At 38.9% G+C, this 23,476-nt stretch overlaps 1 protein-coding gene across 3 annotated transcripts in view; it reads right to left on the bottom strand.

Moving 5' to 3' along the window:
• Positions 1–7,515: 7,515 nt before the first annotated feature.
• The window catches only part of SEMA3F (semaphorin 3F), an 861,789-nt gene continuing 845,828 nt past the window's right edge, over positions 7,516–23,476 (bottom strand). For all 3 annotated transcript variants that reach the window (XM_044078156.1, XM_044078155.1, XM_044078157.1), the window contains one exon: positions 7,516–10,423. In XM_044078156.1, the coding sequence (XP_043934091.1) occupies positions 9,992–10,423 (432 nt within the window). In that variant the 3' untranslated portion in view covers positions 7,516–9,991. The remainder of the gene's footprint in view (positions 10,424–23,476) is intronic.

The following is a 23,476-nucleotide window of genomic DNA, read 5'->3' as shown; positions in this document are numbered from 1 at the left end:
CAGGGTCTTTGGAACAAAAAAGATAGAACAAAACACATAAACATAAAAGAGACAGAGGAAATTAAAATGTGTGATGAGAGAGGAAAGCTAATTCAAAAGATCTGACTTTTAAGTCAGCTCAAGAAATCTCAGATCTTTATAAATTCTCTAAACCATTTGTGGTCTCTAGGACCTCTACAACTATTTACAGACAATACCACAGTCATGTGGTACATAAAAAGCAAGGGGGGGTCGATCTTACCCTGTATGCAGACTAGCAATTATAGCCAGAGATATAGCTTTTCAGCACAGTCTCACTCTACAGACCTCTTACATAGTTTTGGAGCAAAACTGTATGGCAGACAAGCTAAGACAAGGATGGACCCTCACAAATGGAAACTGAATCAAGGGCTCTTCAAAGAACTGATCCCGCTATGGGGACCATCTCAGACAGATGCATTTGCCTGTGCTCACAAGAATAAGTTGGCAAAGTTCTGCATCAAGACTCTGTGAAAGAAGGTCTAGAAAATGGACACATTTTCTTTTCCTGGGAAAGGAATGCTTGTGTATGCTTTTCCACCCTTTCCACTAATATCCAGTGTAATTCTAAAGATTCAGAAGGACTACTCAAAGATAATTGTGGTGACTCTCTTCTCACCCAGTCAATAGTGGTTCTCCCTTTTAACTAACTCTTCCTCCATTTGAACCAGTTCATCAGGCTGATTTGGGGTGCTTAACATGGAAAACTGTCTTACTAATTTCTCTAACCACTGCAAGGAGAGCATCCAAGTTTCAAGCTTTCATTTTGGGTCTTCCTTATCTAATTTTCCACATTGATAGAGCTTCTTTTAAGAACTACTCCTTCATTTATGCCTAAAATTGCACCCACATTTACCTTAAGCCAAGATATTCATTGCCCTGTGTTCCTTCTTGAACCTAGAAATGAGGGAGAAAGGTTACTCAGTACCTTAGATATCAATAAATAACTCATGTACAGTCTTGACCGAACAAAATCTTTCAGAGCTTCTGATTGGTTGTTCTTTCCCAGTGAAGGTAAGAGAAAAAGGACAAGCTGTGTCAAAACAGACTATTTCAAAATGGTTGTCTCATGCTATTACTTTTTGTTACTACCCACAACAACAAAACTATTCCAGGCAAGGTCAAGGCTCACTCTACAAGGGTCTTGGCTTCATCTATGGCTTTTTCAAAATGATTTGATGCTAGAAGTATTCTAAATGCAGCAACTTGGTCTTCTGCACAAACTTTTACAAAACAATATAAACTAGACACCTTCTCCAGGCCTAGGAAAGGCTTTGGTAGGACCATTCACCATGGGTTCCTGGACATTTCCCTTTCCACCTCTCAAATGTTGTAAGCTAGGGTACTGCAGCAGTGATCAGTATGATGAACATATTACAGTTGTGTAACTAAACTTACCATAACAGTAACTATTAGAATGATCGCTGCTGCAGTAGTTGCTCCCTCCCTCCACCCCACCCATTTTTTTTTTATGTTTTTATGCCAGGGTATAGATTTGTTACTGTTATACTCATAGAATTGTCCTCTCAGGGCTTTAGCCTCTCTCTCTCTCTCTCTCTCTCTCTGTTGGCATGAAAGTTCTGAAGGGCCTGTCACCCAAACCTGAATTTTAGTCATTTCACCTTGACTAATGATCTGGGTGCATGGAAAGTGCCTTGAAACCTTTGGGAGCTGGCTGGCTGTTGTATCCTGTACAGGATACAATCCATGTAACTAATGTTACTGCAGAAGTGATTATTCCAACATCTGTTGTTATGGTAAGTTTACTCACACAATTGTATTTGATACATTTAGCATAATGATAGATATGGATGAGCAGGTCCAGCCTTATTAGCATTCCCAACCCTGTTCTTTCTTCTCTCTTGGTGATATGGTCTAGAGATCCTTTTGCTTTTATTTTGATACAGTTTGCTCCACCTTAGTGTGGCATTACTGAGATCTTGGAAGAGAATCCATTTTGCAGAGCATTATGGGTAAAATGAGTGGGGCTAGTGACCTGGAAGTGTTTCAGATGCTGAATCACCTAATACCTAATGGCATTAGTCCTGTTGTTGACAATGAGTGGCCTGCTGAACTTGTTCTAATGTTCTAGTTAATGCATACACTTTTTCTGTTGAGAAACCTGGCTGCACTCTTCAATCATGGTCCTTGCTTCCATGCAAGCATTTACTAACAAATACTTTCAGTGGACATATTTACTAGTAATGAAAGTATTAGACCCCAGTATCAAAATCTGAATCTCTTAGCTTGTAAGACAGGATTTTAATGCTCAACAATGGTTTCTTTTCCAGTCAAATCCTCGGCATTCTAATGGAGATCATAACACTTAATGCATGAAAATCTTACAAAAATGCAAAAGATTCGACATTTTGACTTTTTGTCAATCTAAAGTAGACCCCTTTTCATTTGTAGGAGAGTATTTCATTACTGCCACCACAGCTTTGCACATTTACATAATCTCTTCGGATCAACATCACCGCTTGCTAGTCACAGTTGTGACTTCCCCAAACACTTGCAAATATATTTTTGTAATTGTCATTATAAAATAATTAGGAACGTTCTGTCTTCTTTCCGGCCATGACCAGCTTTTTATAATATCCCTGTAGAGCAATAGTGATACAGGTATACTATATACAAAGATGATATGGTGGGAAAAATATGCTCATTTTTTTTACTTGGAGTAAGACATCATGATGTGCTGGTTGTGGGCTGATAAGAGAATTTTAAAGGCGCTTATTACAAACATTGTATACCATATTAGCCGTTTAGAGGATGATGTTAATAGCACATCACTTACAGTTCACTCTAACCTAATGCACAAGTCATGTGTGATTTTGGTGTGTGTGAATTTGGGATGATGTGATGTATTGTTAGGATAAAAAATTACTTTTGAAAAAATCTTGCCTGGGATTCAGAACAAAGCCAACTGTTAATGTTAAGAGCTGTGGCTAAAAGGGGCTGTTTCCACTATTGCAGAAAACGAGATTCAGAGACATATTAGCTGCAATAAGGAAATACCTCATTATTGGCTAATTTGCATATCTCTGTATCATCTGTAATTATAGCAGATGCAGATCAGTACTCTTCTGTGGCGGTCACCAGTGGCGGCCCATGCATTGTGTTGGCACAGGCACCCCCCATTTACTCTCACACTCAGATGCAAGAGCATATAGGTTCATAGATAATTACTAGGCTAATGGCACAACAGTCTTTACAAGCCTAGCCAATAATAATCAGATCACTGGAGACAAAGTCCAGAGTGCTTACCATTACACACACACACACACACACACACACACACACACACACACACACACATGCATACATACCTCTTACCTGTCCTTGACTTGATGAAATGCTCTGACATATTTTCTTATTTTTGTCTCTGCTCTTGTGCATCACAGATCCTTACAGTCAGTCTTTAATGACAGACATTAGAGTTTTGTTTATCTTACTGTTTGTAAAGTGCACTGGGATGCTAGATGTATTGCTCTATTAACTTTTTAAGTGAGTCCAAGTAATAGTTTAAAACTGTCTCTTATTTTACAGAACAGTCCTGATGTCATCTATTATATGTGTCTTGTCATGGACCATTGGAGTGAATGAATAACACCAACCATTAGAGGTTCATATCTATTACAGTGTATAAAATACATTCTAATACAAGCCCTCTCTAGAGGGCTAATGCTCTGGCTTGTCTGGGTGCTTTCTGTACCAAACATATAAGATTCAAAACTTTTCTTCCCTTTTTACTTTATTATTTATTTATCTATTTTTTAAGACTTAAGGTGATACCTTAAGAGTATTTCTAGTGTTTATTGGAGGCATAGAGGACTACTCCTTTGCTAAAGATCTGTGTGTGTGTAAAGGGTACAGTTTGGAACTCCCCACATCTTTTAATTAACCCCCCCCACACGACTTAAGACTGTATATCCTTGGTATCTAGTAATATGGCAGTGGGCCAAAGCTCTGCTAAACAGATGCTTGTCAGTGGCAACAGTACAGGGCTTGAATCTTTTAAAGTGTCTTTAGAGTATGATATAACATGTATACCTGGTGTTTAGTGTTCCCTCTATCTCCCTCTTGTTTTCTAATCTTTTAAAGTACGTTTAGGGCAAAATATAAATAGTATATTTGGTATTTAGAGCTCTCACAGTATTGCAGGATTTGCTTGTTATTCTGAGGGAGATTTAAGGTTTGACACAGCCCCCCACACACATACACCGTTACATACATACGTATTAATGAATACACTCACACCCGCAGCCTCCCCAAATGAATTGATTACACATGGATACACTCAGTCATACACACACACACACACACACACACACACACACACACACACACACACACACACACACACACACACACACACCTACTGTATCCATTCCCTAGCTAATCCCCTACTGCAACCACATAAGCAGATACATAAACACACACACAACCAGGCACCTTAGGCCACTCATTCATATGTAAATACTTACATATGCAGATACACACATATACATACATATTAACACCTGACCACTGCCCTGCTACTAAACTGCTTGGAACATACCTCTAATGGGATCTCACCCACAGAAAGCAATAAGTGAACATAAGCTTTTGCCTGTGTTCATTAACACAGTTGCCAGAGGTAACTTATGGAGATGAGCGATTGCTGCATGAATGTCTTACTGCAGGCATTTCTTGGGGGGAGGGGGAGCATATTGCTTTTGAGCATAGGCCTGTCTCATGGATTACCTCATTAGTATTTGTGGGCGACCACAGAGACAGCCCACCACTGTGCTGCACATCTTTGTGGTACAGCACTGTGGTAGGGCTGTCTCTGAATCTGAAATGGTTACAGCAAGGGGCAAAATGGGATTAACCCTCATGGTAACCTTTCTGAATTCCACCATTGGTGAATCACAGTAAAACTGAAGTTGAGTTTCTCCATATATTATGCACTCTTATAGTGACATCTCAAATATATACTGCCGTGGTAAGTACCTTGCAAAACTATACTTTCCTTACTTCCACGCTGATCAGAAACAAGTTATACTGACTTTGAAAATGTAATCTTAAGCCAAAATGTGTTGGGCACATTATACACATTGTCTACAACTCTTTTGCATTTTATATTTTGAGTTTCGAGAGAGTTATAATGAAAAATATTCATTTCAAACTCTTCTGCCTACACATCTGTGCCACATAGCCTAATCTATTTATGACATCAGTAATTATCAAATTCTAAAGAGAATTGACGTTAAAAACAGAGTCAAGTTTGGTGTAATCAGTAGGCCTAAACTTCTTGGTCTTGCAGGTGACTTCTGTATTAGGGCAAACAGAGTGTAAACATCAGCATTTAAATACATTTCTTTCAGAGGTTTTCTAAATGTGTCACAGGATCTGTTGCCTTTCAAGACACTCTATTTATCTTGACTTTGTGTTATTGAATTATTTCACTATTGACTGAAATACTTCTAAATTAAACAGTTGGGAATGAAATCAGTTGGCAGAACATTACTACTTCTGATTTAAATTAATGAAATCTAACAAATCATAATCATGTATGTGAATATAATTTAGAAACTTGCCTGTAATCACAATGTCTCAAAGTAGTTAAGAGTATTTATTCAGTTTTTCTTCCCAGGTGAATATACTGTCCCCAGGGTTCGGTTTCAGATATGTTAATGTTGTCAGGGTGGCAGATTAAACAGCAGGAATACAAACTTAAGTGCAATAAAGGTAACAAAAGTGTAAGTATACAGTAAAATTTAAATGTCTCATGGACTACATTACAATGTAGACCTTTAGAAATGATCATTACCCATATGAATTTATTTCTAGATGGTCATAACAAGCATACTGATGGAGGTGTGCAAAAGTGAATGGATACTTTAGTTTAGTACGCGGCAGATACTTTGTCATTAGATATGGGGCTATAGTGAGCCATGATGAATTTGTGCTAGAGTAAGCAGAAAGTGAAAAAGCGTTTCAAAACTAGATACTTTTCTACCCAAAATGACTATTTCAATAAGATGGGTAATGACTACAAGTGACTGTAAGTGAAAATGAAAACTTTCAAAAGGACCTTTGCATTCTTTCATTCTCCAACAATTAGAGAATCTTAGGTAGGATGGAATTTATCTTTTTATGATGATTAGACACTGCAGAGCATTATCTTTATGTGATAATTAGACTCTGCAGAGCACATTGTTAATAAATAAAAGAAACACTAATATGCACTTTTCATGGGTCTCTATTATATAGATGAAAAATCAGAATGTCGAATGCTCACATGAGCGTAAATGCAGAAATTCGAAATCACTACTGTGGGGGGCTATTCCCCCACACTCCCTGCTAAATATATATTCCAACAGTGAGGAAAGGGGAAATATTCTGATCCTCACTGTACTGTGATCCAAAAAAATAAACATCGACTTCCTGCATTTACGCTCATGTGAGCATTCGACATTTTGACTTTTCGTCAATCTAAAGTAGACCCCTTTTCATTTGTAGGAGAGTATTTCATTACTGCCACCACAGCTTTGCACATTTACATAATCTCTTCGGATCAACATCACCGCTTGCTAGTCACAGTTGTGACTTCCCCAAACATTTGCAAATATATTTTTGTAATTGTCATTATAAAATAATTAGGAACGTTCTGTCTTCTTTCCGGCCATGACCAGCTTTTTATAATATCCCTGTAGAGCAATAGTGATACAGGTGTACTATATACAAAGATGATATGGTGGGAAAAATATGCTCATTTTTTTTACTTGGAGTAAGACATCATGATGTGCTGGTTGTGGGCTGATAAGAGAATTTTAAAGGCGCTTATTACAAACATTGTATACCATATTAGCCGTTTAGAGGATGATGTTAATAGCACATCACTCTAACCTAATGCACAAGTCGTGTGTGATTTTGGTGTGTGTGAATTTGGGATGATGTGATGTATTGTTAGGATAAAATCATGCTTCTCCTTCTCATACTTGTGGAAGAATTTGACAAATGTTACTGTCCTTTGATTTTTAAAATGTATAAAATTCTATCTGTTATGTCTATTTCCTTCAAAGATGTGGACAGATTACAGCAGACTGTAGACGTGGAGATGACATAAGGACAGACTCTTTCTACTAGCCTATATTTCAAATGGCTAGATTACTTGTATTTGTTAAAGATGTGTCTCACATCATACTCTTTGACTGGATCAGTGACTTGGATTTGCTTTGTAAGACTGATAGTGAGCTCATTTTTATCTGTTTGCAAGTATCTTACAATGACTAGTGTATATAATATTTGTATTGCATATTTCAGAATAATGAAAGGCAGTTGAAGGCACATACTCATTTTTCAATACCAGTCATTTGTTTGACATTCTGACGAAAACAATTGACAGACATACATATTGAGACCATAAAGTATTTCTTCCAGTCCAGTCAGTAGATCTTTCCTACCAGTGGTAAAAATGCATCAGTACCAAAGTAACAAGAAAAATATTGCTAAGTTTTCAAAGCAGTTATCTGCTTTAGTTTTATTTTTGATGTATTATCCCATCTGCTCAATAGAAGATGTTCCAGCTAACAGTATTACATGGGATGTAATGATCAGTGCTTTACCTGGCTTGCTGAGGTAACTAGCTTTGCACCTCTTCATACCTCACCAGCTTACTAACTGTACTTAAAATGCCATCACAAGTGACCAAGCATGTGACAGCAGATGAGTGACTCTTTTCTGCCAGCTGAGAGACATCAGTATGCTGATGAAGCTGTGTTGCTGACAGCTACAGGAAAAGCCATGTAAGCAGCCTGGTAAATGAGGTAGTGTTCTGCACATCACACAAGTACTGTTTGATAGAAAATCCTCATATACTGCTAACTGACCAAAAAGAAAGGAAACCATTGCTTCAGATTAGGCTTATTGGAACTCAAGCTTACAGAGAAACACATTTCTTTGGAGTCTGACATGGTGCTCACAGTTAAGCTGTCAGAGGTACAATCTGAAAAACATAATGTGGAAATTTAAGGCTTAAACAATTTCACACATAAATCTATTTTTATCAAAATAAGAATTAAAACTCCTAATCTGTTCCAGAGGTTCTTTTTTGTGATAAAACTGCAGTCACTCATTGAGAATTTCCTACACTTTTAAAAACTACATCCATTGTAAAAAAATCCAATAATTTCAACATGCCAGCAGTTTACACACCAAGTTCTAGACTACTATGTCTTCAATTCACTGTTAATTTCCAGCAGATATCCTTTTCATAAACAGAATCCATTAAGAAAACAGGCACAATTGGGAAGAATATAACAATTCTATATTTGTCCTACTGTCCCCATTCACTTTTGATCAGGTTACTTTTTTATTGTTGTCTATGTGCCTGAACTTCACGGAAAGCTATCAATGTAATCCTTACTGTTGCATGTTCACAGATTTTGTTTCAGACAGCATCACTGTTGGAAATCCATCTCAAGTAATGCTGCACTAGTTATTTACTTGCAATAGGTTATTTTATTTTAAATGATTTGTAGCACTGAAGGGTTGCTGTATTTTCAGTTACTGTAGGTTTCTCAGTCAGGCATTGGTGACCATTACTGCAGTCAATACATTTTTAATGACCAGAAGCAGATTGCCTTTGCCTGCTTAGCAGGAAGCTATATTTGCAAGCCAGTTTTAAAACCGGGAAATGGAAAAGCAGACTGAAGGGATGTCCAGAAAGTAAAACAAGGCAAGCAAGGTGCATCTGTCAGTGCTCGTCCTGTTCCTTGCCTGTATCTGACATTGTGCAGGCCAGTGTAGCATATAGTCCTGTTGTAGCCACTCCTCAGGTCATTCTGACTGGCTGCCTGCCACTTTTTCTTACAAAAGGCATTATATTGTGCTTATTTAACAGAAAGTGGTCAAAAGTCTCTTATGACCTGTAAAAAAACAAGTCTATATTCCATTATACACTATACTTAGTCTCACCAAAAAAGTCAAGGTGCTGTTTTCATAAAGGTCACAATTTAAGATCAAGGTCATTAAATTCTTCTAGTGATTTCTGGGTTTACCACTTATGGTAAAGTAGGCCACATTTCCAAGGCTGAGAGGCCTTATTAGTATAATGTTTTCTTACCCTTCCCCAACCACAGAGCCTGCAGACCACACCTGCAACAGCTACCCCATTTAGAATGCAAGAGGAGGTCAGAAGAAACATGCATAGCAGCCCATGTAGAAGACTTGCTCTGTACATATATATATATATATATATATATATATATATATATATATATATATATATATATATATATATATAAAATTTGTGTATTCCAGTTACTTTGCTTTCTGTATCATTTAATATGACATGAAAGGTAGCGGCAGGTGAGACAAAATGTCTTTTTTACTTTTTTACTAGCAAACAATAGCTTTAAATTTTGGTCCTTAACAATGGATGGGATATGTATTGAAAAAGAGCATTGAATGATACAGCTTCTATTAATAATTACCCCCCTCCTAAATAATCTGATCTGAATAGTGTCCACATGGCACAAAATTTACACCTGCAATAAAAATAGTTTTTTTTCTTTTCCCACTCTCATTATATATGCCCATACCCATGAAACATAAATTCAGACCCCCCCCACCCAAAAATAAAGCAGTCAAGCAATAGGATGCAACAAAATTAAGGACTGGCTCTTATACGGTACAGTAATAGGGTACTGCACTCATGTGAGCATGAAAAGAACCAATGTATCAGGTGAACTATTCTGTTGCAGAATTCTGTTATCTGTATTGGAGTGTGTGTGTGCATGCACGCACACACACTTACATGTTTCCATAAATTTCATCAAGTAAAAACAAATCCACATTTCATACTATGTACAACCTACAATAAATACTGTCTTGTTATAAGGGGAAATGTGTGTGTTTATATATATATATTTATATATATATATATTTATATTAAAAGCATAAAAGTTTTTAAGTAGTCCAAGGCTCATGTTTGGTGGCTGCTGTCCATCTGGTGGTTGCGACGGTTTCGAGCCTTCTTCTGTTCATTTGGTTGTTTTGCCTGAAGGTGAGCTAATGTCTCTTGCTGCATGCTTGTTGTATGTTGCCAGTAGTCCTGGCAGTACTGATTAATGAGTCCCATCTCAGGCTGACTTAGAATCTGTAGTAGGTCCTGATACTGGGTACCAGCAGCCTGTGAAGTTCCTGGGCTGCCAACTTGCATACTGGCAGGTGCCTCTGATCGGAAGAGAACAGTGTTCACCATTTCTCGGTTAAGTACGTGCAGTGTGACCTTGAGCACAGTGTGTTTGAAGTTGTTCTCTGTGGCAGTGCAATGATAGGTTCCACTGTCAGCTGACTGTATGGATCGCAACAGAAGGCCTTGCTCTGTCTTCAGCACTCTTTCATCTGACTTCATCTGGAAACAAGAAATAACATTTAATTGGGAGGACCACTAATTTGTTAAGGACATGTACTGTGACAAATTCTCCCTATATAAATGTAATAATATATCTGCCAGCCTTAGGTGTAATAGAGGAATCATTAGTTTGGTAAATTCTGAGTTCTTGTTTGGTTTGCCTTGTCCATTGACTAAAGCAATAACTTTCAGGATTAAAATTCCTACATTATTATTATTGTTGTTGAAGAGTTAAAGGAAACTGAGATTATGACAAAGGTACAACCACAGAAGATGCTTCCATATACAGCAATATTTGTCATATGAGATGTCAGGTTTGTATCATTTAACAGGTCAGTGTCAAATTACCAAATGCCCAAATTGTCATAACCCATATGGTTGACAGTTTGGTTAATCGATAAACATCATAAACTCAAACAACACTCGCAAATAGCATAATGCTTTTGCAAGGGGGGCAAGCCTACCTGCATCCCTGCACCCCCTGCTAATTTTATATACCAACTCCAATATTGCACTACAGTGGGGAAAAGGGCAAATTCCTTTATCCCGACTGTACTGCAATTTCATTCAGAACAGTTCAATGAGCCAAATTGCTGACCATATGGTCTCAGCTATTTTGGTTCTGAAAATTTGGCTGTTTGATAATTTGACAAAGACCCCATTTAACAGTTAAGTTTTCTGTATTACCTCAGAAAGATCCCATTTGTTATGCAAAGTATAGAAAACAATTGGGCTTGCAGTCTATAGAAAACAACTGGCTTTGCAGTAACTGGAAGTAGTGACTTCTGATGAAGTGGAATGAGCAGAGAACTGATGAAGTGTGTGTCATGTGCTTTTAGAATTTGCACAACTCTATGGCATTTTTTGTGGGCAACAACTGAAATTGAACTATCAGTAATTAATTTTATACCCAACGCTTCTGTATTACGTCCCAAGCCAGCATTAACTGGAACATATTTAGAGAACGCATATCTTTTACAGTATTTCCAGTAATAAAATAGGAACCACATTAGCTAAGAACTCAGGTACAGCAGACTGCCACAACACTTTCTTTGTCTTTTCGGCTTTCCACAACACTTTCTACTTTTATATTTCAAGTGAACTCATAAATCAGATGTTCCTACAAAAATACCCTTCTCTCTAGTGGTTTTAATTAATTGTGGACAGACACTGAAACCATTTGTTTTATAGCTGCTGTTAATGTGCTATTATTTTAGTACTTTGAGGGGTGAGACTAGGATTCTTGCAACAATGAACGCTGAATCAAGATTTCCATATTAATTAATATAGTTGTGTAAATTCTTGCCATAGCAGTAAATGTCCTTGCCTTCACTGCTGCAGTATTCCTAATGGATAGGATTCTCTGCCATGGAAGCCTGACATCCGGCCAGTCTACCAAAGCTTACTGCAGCTTTATGATACTATGAACGTCATCCAAATGCTCTCCGCGTAGTGTAGGGCATAAAGGTGATGTTCAGGCATACCATCCTTAGAAATGATTGTCCCAGTAGGAACACCAGTCTAAGGAAACCCAAGGGGTAAACTATACATCCAGGAAGATAAAGAACTAGGGAGCTGGAGGGAGGGGAGTGATTACTGCAGCAGTGAAGGCAAGGACATCTACTGTTATGCTAAGATTATACACAACTGTACTATGTCCTTACATTCACTGCTGCTGTATTCCTAACATATGGGAGAGTGCCGAAGCTCAACAGGAAACTTGGGATGAGGAAGGAACAGAAGACCCCTCTAAAAAGCCATGAAGAATGGCTCTAGCAAAACCACCCTAGCTTTAGAAATACCATCCAACTTGTAGTGCTTGGTAAAAATATGCACAGAAGTCCAGGTAGCTGCTTCAAGAATAGAATTAGTATCTAAGCCCTTGAAAAAAAAAAGCACCAGAAGAAACCACAGCTGTAGTAGAATGAGCCTTTACAGGAGAAGGAAGGCTCTTGTCATGCAAAGTGTAACAAAATTAAATTAGCCTTTGAAATCCAAGAAGAAATAGTTTGCCTGGATACAGCTAATCCTAAAGACCTAGGATGAAAAGAAACAAACAACTGATCAGATTTTCTAATAGCCTTATCCAAATAAAATATGAGTTGTCTATGCACATCTAAAGTATACAGTACCCTCTCACTGCCAGATTGCAGAGAGGGGAAAAAGTAGGCAAATTAATTGACTGATTAATGACAACTCATTAACCACTTTAGGCATAAAAAAAGGATTAGTACTCAAGAACACCTGTCCTCGTCAAGTATCAAAAAGGGAGAACAAGCCATAAAGGCTTGCAACTCAGACACCCATCTTTCAGAAGTAATAACCAACAAAATAACAGCCCTCCAAGAACAATGTTGCAAGGAAAATAAAGCAGCAGGCTCAAAAGGAGCCTACGTCAACTTCTCCAAAACAAAATTAAAATCCCAGGGAGGAGGAACAGGCTTCCAGGGAGGTCTAATATTAAGGAAGTCTTTAAGAAATTGTTTAGCCTCAAATCTAGAAGCTAAAGGAGGAGTTAAAAGTCAGACAAGGAGAAATTACTGATAAGTGGGCCTTAAAAGAAGAATAGACCAAACCAGCATTGAACAACTCACACAAATAAGAGAGAGAACCAAAAGAACATCCACAGTAAGTGGGTCCAGGTTACAAGAGAGACACCAAGTAGAAAACCTCTTCCATTTGGATAAGTAGGATTTCCTAGTAGTAGATTTCTTGGCCACCTGCAGGGCCTTCAGCACATCCTCAGAAAAAAGGCATCTATAAGGAATCAAAATCCTATCACCCACAGTGCCAGTTGAAGCATGGACAGGTGGGAATGGATGTGAGATCCTTTGTCTTGTGTGAGTACATCCACCCTGTGAGGTAACTGATGATTGCTCCTGGCTAGATGGAGAGGTAGAGGAAACCAGTGTGCTGTTGTGGTCAAAAGGGAGTCACCAACAAGATTTTGGAAGTATCCTGTTGAATCTTGATCAGGACTTTTTGAATGAGAGGAAGGGGAGGGAATGCATAAAGAAACGCCCCTTCCAAGAAAATGAGACAGACAGCATCCACCTTCGATACCAGAGGATCTGGGACTCTGGCACAAAACCGAGGAAGTTGTCTGTTCAGAGGGGAGGCAAATAGATCTACTTGAGGAGTGCCCCACTGGTGGACAATGTCCAGAAACACATCCCTGTGAAGCATCCACTCATGAGATTGAGTTAAGGGCCTGCTCAGAGTGTCTGCCAGAATGATCTGATCTGAAGGGATATAAACTACCTGAACAGTCACTTGATAATTGACAGCAAGATCCAATACCAGAAGTGCTAACTGGCAAAAAGATAAGATCTTGTTCCTCCCTGTCTGTTCATATACCACATCACTGTGGTATTGTCTGTGAATACCTTGAAAGGCCCAGGAGAGAAAAGAGGATAAAAGGCCTGAAGAGCCAGCATAAGAGCTGTCGTCTTTTTGACACTGATGTGCTGCTATACCTTTAGGGAGCCAAATATTGCTCCCCATCCCATGTCTGAAGCATCTGTGAACAGTTCCTGAGAGGGAAAAAGGGAATGAAAATGGAGCCCTGGATTCAGAGACAACTGCTGAATCCACCAGTGAAGTTCCTTTTTGAGACAAGGAAAAAGAGGAATTACAAAGTCTGGAGCATGTGCACATTAAAGCCACACTGGCTTCAGAAACCATTGAAACTTTCTTATGTAAAATGTGGTCAGAAGGAGTATCAGAATAGTGGATGCCATGAAACCCAGAGCTCTCAGAAACTCTCTGGCTGTAATGGAGGCCAGAGGAAGATGAGTTTGAAAGTAAGAAATGAGAGTTAAGGCCTTTGGAGGAGGCCTTAGCATTAGCACTGTCTGAATCCTGCAACCCAAAAAGACATGATCCTGAGAAAGAATCAGAGAAGACTTTTTGAAGTTTATTGTGAACCCCAGGCTCTGAAGAAGGGAAGTGGCAAAATGAAGATTTTGCAAAAGGATCTCTGGAGAGGATGTCTGAATCAGCAGGTCATCTATGTAAGGACATATTTGGATCCCTTGAAGCCTGCAAAAACCAATCACAGGAGCGAGGCATTTGCTGAACACCCTTGGGGCAGTGGAAAGGCCAAAGGGCAAAGCAGAGAACTGAAATGCCAGGAAGCAACAGAGAAATGTGAAAACTTCCTGAAAAGAAGATGGATCAGAATATGGAGATAAGCACCCATGAGATCCAGAGACACCATGTAGCCCTGAGGGAGCAAGAGAGGAAACAGAGCCTGAAGGGACAACATACAAAAGGAAGGCACCTTCAGAAAAGTGTTTAGATGAGAAGTGGTCTTCAATTAGTCTCCAACTGCCTTCTTTTCTGGGCACTAGAAACATTCTTGAGTAAAACTTCTTCCCCCTATTGGGACACAGGTACCTCTTGAATAGTACTCTGAGTCAAGAGATCTCAAAGAACCTCTGGGAAAACAGAAAGTTGTTCACGAGGAGGCTGAAAAATGCAAGTAAAAGTAGGATGGGATTTCCACACTATGAAACACCCATGAGTAATAACTGACAGAACCCAGGAATCCTGAGTGATTTGAAATCAAACAGGAAGAGAAAGAGAAAGGCAAAGAGAAAGAGAAATGTGGCTGGGAAGAGATGAATAGTCATATAGTACCTGTTTTGTCAGGAAAGGAAGGTTTCTGAACTCCTGAAGTCTGAGTGGCCTTGGCAGGAGGAGCCTGTTTGCCACTCTTTTTACCTTTAGGAGAAGGACGAAATTGTCTACGAACAGAGGCTGACTTATTGGGTTAGTTTTTCCAGAATTTAGACACAGGAAAAACAATGAAATGTTCAACCTCCTGTAAGGCTTTCCCTTATCCTGAAGAGACTTAAACCAGCAGCTGCTTCCCCAAACAAAACATTATTATCCAGAGTAGCATCCATTAACTTAGCCTTAATATCATCAGGTAAAGGCTGAAGCCTAAGCCAAGAGTACCTCCTCATCAATGAACCAAAAGCAGCAGCCCTAGAAGAGGTATCTGCAGCATCATAACTACATATGATAGAATGATGAACCACTTGAGAGGAAGTCTCTAGCATTACCCTCAGAATCTGGAAGATCAGAAATAAGCTGACAGGCCTGAGAAAGGACAGCCAACAGATAAATAGACATATGGGTCTGATAATTAATAGCTCTAAAAGCTAAGACAGCAGAAGTGTAAACCTTCTTATCCAGTATTTCCAGTTCTGCTGTCTTTGTCAGAAGGCAGTAATGTAGGCAAAGGAAGCAAATGAGATGGCTTGTCAGAAGCTACAGACACCACAGAGGGGTCCGCAACAGGACATGTATACAAAATGTTACAATCCTCAGGCACCCTATAAAATCTATCAGGCTTTTTGGAGCAAGAGGCAGAAAATCAGGCACCTTAGAGGCAATGGAAAAAGCATCCAGAAAGGCAGCCAAAACAGGAGAGATAGCAGCAGGTTTAGGAGATTCCATCTGCAACAACTCATAGTATCTACAATGGATATCAGAGATCTGAGAACAATCCCTTTAAAAAATTCCATCACCCTAGAGACTGTGTCCCCAAAGGAAATTTCTTCAAAAGGAGTATCAGGACTATTAGTTACCTCCTCCTCTGACAGGTTGTCCAAAGCAGAAATAATTTGAGTAGAATAAGTCAGGGATTCTTCATCAGAATCTGACTCTTCCTCAGAAGAATCCTGTTCTCTAGGCCTTTTAAGGGGAGTAGATGACCAAGGAGGAGCAGGATCAGAAGGAGCAGAGGAAACATGTTTATTTTTTTGTACCTCTGCCTTATAAAACTGAGAAGGCTCTGACCTAGGATGACATTCAATAACCGTAGTAAGAACTTCTTCCCTGACTAGTATCTGCAGAACCCCCCAGACCCTTGGAAATAATCAACTGTGGTTCCCCCTGAACATCTAAAACTGATGCCTGAAAAGCTTCATCTGATATGCTGCCAGCCAGATCCTCATCAGCCTCTAATCCAGTTGTGGCACAGGAATCTGACAACACAGCCGGGCGACCCTCCGGGTTCATAATGACCTTGGGAAAAACATCTGGCATAGGCTGTACAGAGTAAATTTCCAGTCTTACCTTTTTCACTTTCTTCTTCCCTAATGGCTGACCCTTGGGGTGGGAGGTCCCTTCCATTGTATCTTTAGAGAGAAGCTTAAGTTGCTGGGTCTCAAGATACAAAGAAAGGGAAGAAAGCCAACTACAAAGGGTTTTCTGGATGAATGCCTGACAAATCGAACAAATGTATGGTCGTGTGAAGCTCCTAGGCAAAAATGACACTTATCCTGCCAGTCTTTATGGGGAATTAGTCTATCTCACTGGCATTTTCCCTTCCTGGATGACATTAAACCTTAACAGCACAAACAAGCCAAAAAAAAAACGAACCCCCAAAGGGATACTTATCTGAAATGGCTCGGACTTCAGCAAAAAGGTGTAGGCATTCACTGGAGGATGAAAATACATTCAAACTGGTGGAAAATGGAGGTAGGCAAACAGACCGATGATCGGAAGAAGTGCTTGGAATGGCAGCAAAGACATTTTAAGGATAGTACACCTGAACATCACCTTTATGCCTTAAGCTATGTGGGGAGTGTTCAGGTGACATTTGGCAAATCTTATAGCAACAGCATACTTTGGTAGACTGGCCAGATGTCAGGCTCCCATGGCAAGGAATCCCATATGTTAGGAATACTACAGCAGTGAATGTAAGGGCATCAGTACTCTTCAGCATCTACTGACATTTATATTACTATATAGTTTACAAATGTGTATCATGATGTTAAAGTATTCTTTAATAAATATTCATTACAAAACAAACAAGCTAAGGCCAATAAAAAGACACAAATCATTCAATTTTAGTAATTTCAAATGGCGCTTGTCCCCAGAATCACATGCTGCAGTATAGCCCTTCTTAGGATAAAGTGCAGCGTTGTACGTTTACTATGTTTCTCTAATGAAAACTTCTTTAAAACATCAACAAACCAAATGGAGAATGCAATTTTCACATCCATCAGTAAATAAGGCATGACAAAGGAGTAGTAGTATAAAAGACAGTAAATATACACGCAAACAAAATTAACTTCTGTAGGAACTCAAGTACCATCTGCTTGCGTCCAAGTAAATCGCTGGAAATAGGTCACAGATGTTTTTGCATGCGACTGACAGAGGGGAAAGCCTCCCTACATCCCCCTCAGTATGAGTGCTCTGGTCCCATAACTCCAGGTTCTGTATATATACTTTTAGATTACACCAACTGGAAAAACTGTATATACATATGTATATATGGTATCAGATGCTTCGGACGATGATGTGTTTGGTCGATATCTGTTTAATCTGTTTAGTCAACTGCTTTTGGTCGACTGAATAGATGGTTGACAGGTCTGTGAGATCACACAATTCTTAGGGTTCGTGAGTGTTTTGAAATTCAGTGAAATGAGTTTTCAGTGAAGGGATTCACTGAAAACTCATTTCAATGAATTTCAAAACACTCACACCAAATCGCTGATCGCTGAAAGTTCAAATCACTCATTTCACTGAATCACATTTCACGGAATGTAAGTACTGTTGGGCAAATAAAACATATATGCCCTTTTCCCCACTGTAGTGTGATCCTGGAGTTAGTATATATAGTTAGGGGGGGTGTGGAGGGTGCATACATTTGCGGGTGTGGGGGTCACAGCCGCCCACCTACTTTTGTTTTTATATTGTTAGCTTTCAATGAAATGAGATAAATATAAAAGCTAAGTAGATGGGGGGGCATATGGGAGACTATGCCCCCCACCAACTATATATACTAACTCCAGGATCGCACTACAGTGGGGAAAAGGGCATATACATTTGGTGCAGGTTCATAGGTTAGTACTAGGCTAACTGCCCTTATGAGCCATTTTAAGCCTAGCCAATCGTCCCCTGTGATGTTCAAACCCTGTACGTTGTGTTTATAAGACAAACACCTTAACCATTAGGCCACCCTCCCATGTCCAACAAAACTTGCATTCAGTGAAATGAGTTCTCAGTGATTTGAGCTTTGAGTGATTTTTTTGAAGGTGAATAGAAATTGAGTGAAATGAGTTTTCAGTTAATCAAAGTAGAATATATATATATAGGAACACTTTATAGGCTCAAAATTCTAAAATATCAAATTTTAGAATCTTGAGTCTATAAAGTCGAACGGACGGAAATCGAGAACCCGGAAATGTCAAATTCAGACTGTCAAACCCATGGTACGGATAGCGCATTAGGTAAGTGTACTTTTTTAGGGTTTTGGGGAGTGTTTGTGTGTGTTTGAGTGTTTTGGGATGTTTGAGGTGTGGGTTAGGGTATGTGTTATGCAGTATGAATGTGTTAGTGTTGGGAGTGTTGGTGTTTGTGTGTATGTGAGGTGTGTTTGTGCGGTGGGGTGTGGAATGTGCAGTGCTGGGTTGTGTGTGTTATGGAGTGTTGTCCAACCTCGGAGTTAGTATATATTAGTAGGGGGTTTTGGGGGGGTGCAGGGGGGCTTGCCCCCCTTGCATATACTAAGGGTAGGTGTGTTTATGTGTTTGGTTGTGTGTGTGTTATGTTTCCTGTACAGAAGTATTGGGAGGTATCTACATTCGTGTATGTATGTGATTTTTAGTGTGTGATGTGTGTTTTTCAGGATTTTGTGTATTCGTGATTTTGGGTGTCGGGTTTATGTATGTTCGGTGTTTCGGGTATTCGACTTCATAGTTTCGAGATAATGAAATTCGATATTTCAGTATTTCGAGATTATGAAGTGAATCCGTACACACACACACACACACACACACACACACACACACACACACACACACACACACACACACATACACAAACACACCCTTAAAACTGCAAAGTTATGTTAAAACTGTTATTTTGCTACCAGATAGAGATGTACAATGGCTGGCACATCTCAAAAGTGTTTTAGGATGTGAATAGGCTAAATTATTATGAAAATTCTAGAATTCAAGGGCTGAAGACATACTGGCCCTAGTTTTAAGAGAAACAAGTACTTATTTAACAAACACTTAACTTGAATAAAGTTGTTTTTATGAATGATGCAGTATTTGAAAAAACTGACTAAGGTAGCTGAAATGCTTTGGTGTGTTACTGCTTAATCTGCGTCAGTAAGTAAAACATATAGGTTCATAGATTAGTACTAAGCTAACTGCCCTTGCGAGCCCTTTTAAGCCTAGCCAATTAGCATTTGTGAGACTCAAACCCTGCACCTTGTGGTTGTAAGGCAAACACCTTAACCATTAGGCCACCCTCTCAACCAAAAAGTAACATAGCATGTTACTTTTTGGAACAGTCCTAAAGGGCAGAGGAGGAAATAGTGCTTGTCAAATGTTTCTTATATATATATCTATATATATATATATATATATATATATGTATATATATATGTATATATATATATATATATATATGGGTCCCTATCACATCGTCGACAATTCATTTCACTGACACTCATTTCGTCGACAGTTCATTTAAGCCGACAGAAAGATGTGCCCCCTTCCCCAATGTTGTGCAACCCTGGAGTTGATATATATAGTTAGGGGGTGTGTGGGGGGCACATTGGGGAAGGGGGTACATCTTTCTGTCGAAGAAATGAACTGTCGACGAAATGAGTGTCAGTGAAATGAATTGTCGACGATGTGATAGGGACCCATATATATATATATATGTATGTGTGTGTGTGTGTGTGTGTGTGTGTGTGTATAGATATATATATATATTTACATATATGGGTCTACCTTCTTTTAATGAAATTACGTTTCAACGAATGTTACTTACCCTAACCAACTTCTCCGAAGCTGCATTCCACCAAAAGCACAGACTGCCAAAATCCCAGATAACTTTTTTGGATGTATTGATAACCAAGCAATCTGACAATACTCTTAGATCTGAGGTCTACCGTAAGTATCCCCAGTATAATTCGTTCCTCCATGCCACCAGCTATCATCCGCAACATATTTGTAAGAACATCCCCAAATCTCAACATATGAGAATTAAATGTATATGTTCAGATGACAGCTCTTACCAAATATTTAGGGATGACTTAACCACCCAGTTCCTACAAAATGGTATAAGTTGGGACAAGTGTTACATGCCAGAAACACAGTTGATTTGATACAGCATGAGCCTTTACTTGAATATCAATCTAGAGTTACTAATACCAACCAAGTGACACATTTAGTTACAACTTATGGACGTAATACAGCTAGATTGGTAAACAGTGTACAACAACATTGGAATATCCTTTTGGCAGATGATAAGTTGAATACTACGTTACAGGATAGATATTTATTTTCTTATAGGAAGGGCAGGAATTTGGGATCCATCTTTAGCCATTACAAGAGGGGACATAGTCCATTACACCCAATGATACAATCCACCCTTTTAGGGGACCACCTAAAGGGAGGTTTCCCATGTGGTCATTGTATGTACTGTTCCAACATTAATAAATCAACTAGTTTCAGCAGTAGTAATATAGACGTGGTCTATCTATACTATTTCTTGTTTTGGGAACTGGCAAACCAACTGGGTGATTTATTTGGCAACATGTAGCTGCTCAGCTTTTTATGTAGGCAAACTTCTAGGGCAGTAAAATTTCGGATAGCAGAACATTTGTGTAATATCCGACATAAAAACCTTACCAATGCCCTATATAAACACACAGTTAAACACCCCAAGGCCAGGTTTGTCTTTAAAATTATAGATAAGGTCAAAGGATACAGATCCAAAACTGCAGGCTGGCATGATGTTTTAAATTGAATGGAAAAAAAATGGATTATTAAGTTAGGAGGTCTATTTTCTCCAGGTTTGAATGAACACCTTTAAGAATTTCAGGTGATTGACATGAGGCTTGATTGCCACACATTTAAATAGAGGGAATTGTTCTTTTACTTGTTATGTTACACTGAAGAAGGCACAATTATTACAGCCGAAACTGGTCTGGATTTGGATAATTCACTCTATGGAATGTGCTTTTTAGCACAGACACTCAATAAATTATAATATTTTCCACACCACGGTCTGCTGGTCATTGCCTTTGATGAATACTGTGACTGTTGTTTCAATTGACAAACACCACTGCCAGTTCAAGCGTTAGCCCACACCCACAATGCAGTGGCTGCCGTGGGCTAGTAAACACGAAAATATAGTTATATTGCATGTCTTAAATGTGGTGAAGGATGCATTGCCAAGTACTACCTCAATAGCAGTAGCCTAACTATGGTGGGACGAGAGGGCTACTGTCCTGGGAGCAAGGTGTATGGGGATCCGAGGGCCATCCATCATCCTGATTGTTTTTTAGTGCAATACCAGCTTTTAAAAGCCAACATTGCATTTACAGTCAAACTTGAGCACTGTAGCTATCCATATATGGCCTAAACTGTAGCTACTGCTTATTACATTGTAGCAAGCTGTTTGCCATAGTTTAAAAGTGAAAAAAAAAATTTTTTTTTTTTTTTTTTAAATAAAATCTGAGCACCATACCACTGTGAGCAAACAGGTTATAAACGGTAGCAACTGTTTGCTGCATTTGTAGCAAGTAGTTTGCTACAATTTAAAAGAACAAAGATTGTTTTTTTCAGCTAAAACCTGAGTGCTGTAGTGCTTTGTGCAGGCAGGGTATAAATTGTAGCAACTGCTTGCTACATTTGCTACAATTTAAAGGAAGAAAGTTATTTTTTATTAAACTGTGAGGAATGATGGTCAGGGAGGGCACATAAATGGGATCTGAATGACTGGGACAGGAGGGATGGTGTAATGCATCTGGCCACCTGGTTGGTGTGCCAGTAGAAGGATCATACTTTTTTTTGTGCTCTTCACTTCTCGAAGATTTGGGGTAGCCAGGGGGCATGTGGATTGAGTAATGTCTGCAAGAACCATCCTGCATGTTTTAATGACTTTTTTTTTTGCTCTTCAGTTGAACAGCTGGGGTGGTGGGGTGCTAGTTCAAGGGAATGGCATAAGGTGCTGGTTAATTCAGCTACACTTGTACTTGATGGCTATGCTGAAACAGAGGGCTGTAAATTCTTTTGCTTAAGATATCCTGAATACTTTAAAGAACTAATCAGTCCTCTTGTTAACACCTTGCTTGGTCATTTACATTGCCTAACTGGAAAACAAAATATGAAAAAGGCGTGAATGTGAGAACTATGTAACAACATGAGTGGAACAGATGTTATCTACCAGCCCTGTTATTTTAGGCTTTCTTGGCTGCATTTAGTTTTTCAACCCTTTAGACCAGCAAAGTTTCCTTTACAAAGTGTCACACAATGCACTGCATTACCACATTTAACCAGGTCAGAAAATCCATTGTTATAACTTTACCTGTTCATACCCCTATGAGAACAAAATGATAGCCTACCTTATAGTGCACCCACAGATTATACGTGACCGTTTTTGGAATGTCATACATTATTTTTATCATACAAAAGTACAAGTCTGTCGACCACATCTTCTGTTTTTACCAATTTTCCCTGGCACCAATTTTCACTGGTGGTAAACTAATGGTTATCTTAAGCTGTACATGTATTGAGACAACAGGTTAAACCTTCCATTAATTCTGATGCTCTGCATGCCTTGTTGTGTATACAGTGCTAATTAGAACTCCCTGCAGCATTATTAATGGGGTGTAAGGTGGATCAAAAGTGTCTGAAGTCTGGCACTACCTTTCAGAGTACATCAAATTGCATCTCGGTGAGAAACAGGAGGCTTCAGGGAGTCTGGAATGGCCTATAATGACAGTGAAAGTGAAATTTACATTGCACAGTATTATGCTGAGCATGACATTGTTTAGATGTTACAAATGTAAAATATGACCTTGCCAAAAGGCAGATTTCAAAACTGTTTCTGAATTCACTTTTGGAAAGTTTGGCCAGAATCCAAAATTTGTTAAGTTCACCCCTCGTTACTGGAATGGTAACTTTTGACAAACTGGTATAATGTATCAAGGGTATATTTCTTTAATGATAATACTGTGTACTGATAAATACCATGTTGGACTGATCAACATCAACATTGTATGAGTAGCTT

This window comes from Protopterus annectens, chromosome 7.part0, assembly GCF_019279795.1.
Source record: "Protopterus annectens isolate FY-2018-M chromosome 7.part0, PAN1.0, whole genome shotgun sequence".
Lineage (NCBI taxonomy): Eukaryota > Metazoa > Chordata > Ceratodontiformes > Protopteridae > Protopterus > Protopterus annectens.
The sequence above is the reverse complement of the archived record's forward strand: the minus strand, read 5'-3'. Positions and strand labels throughout refer to the sequence as shown.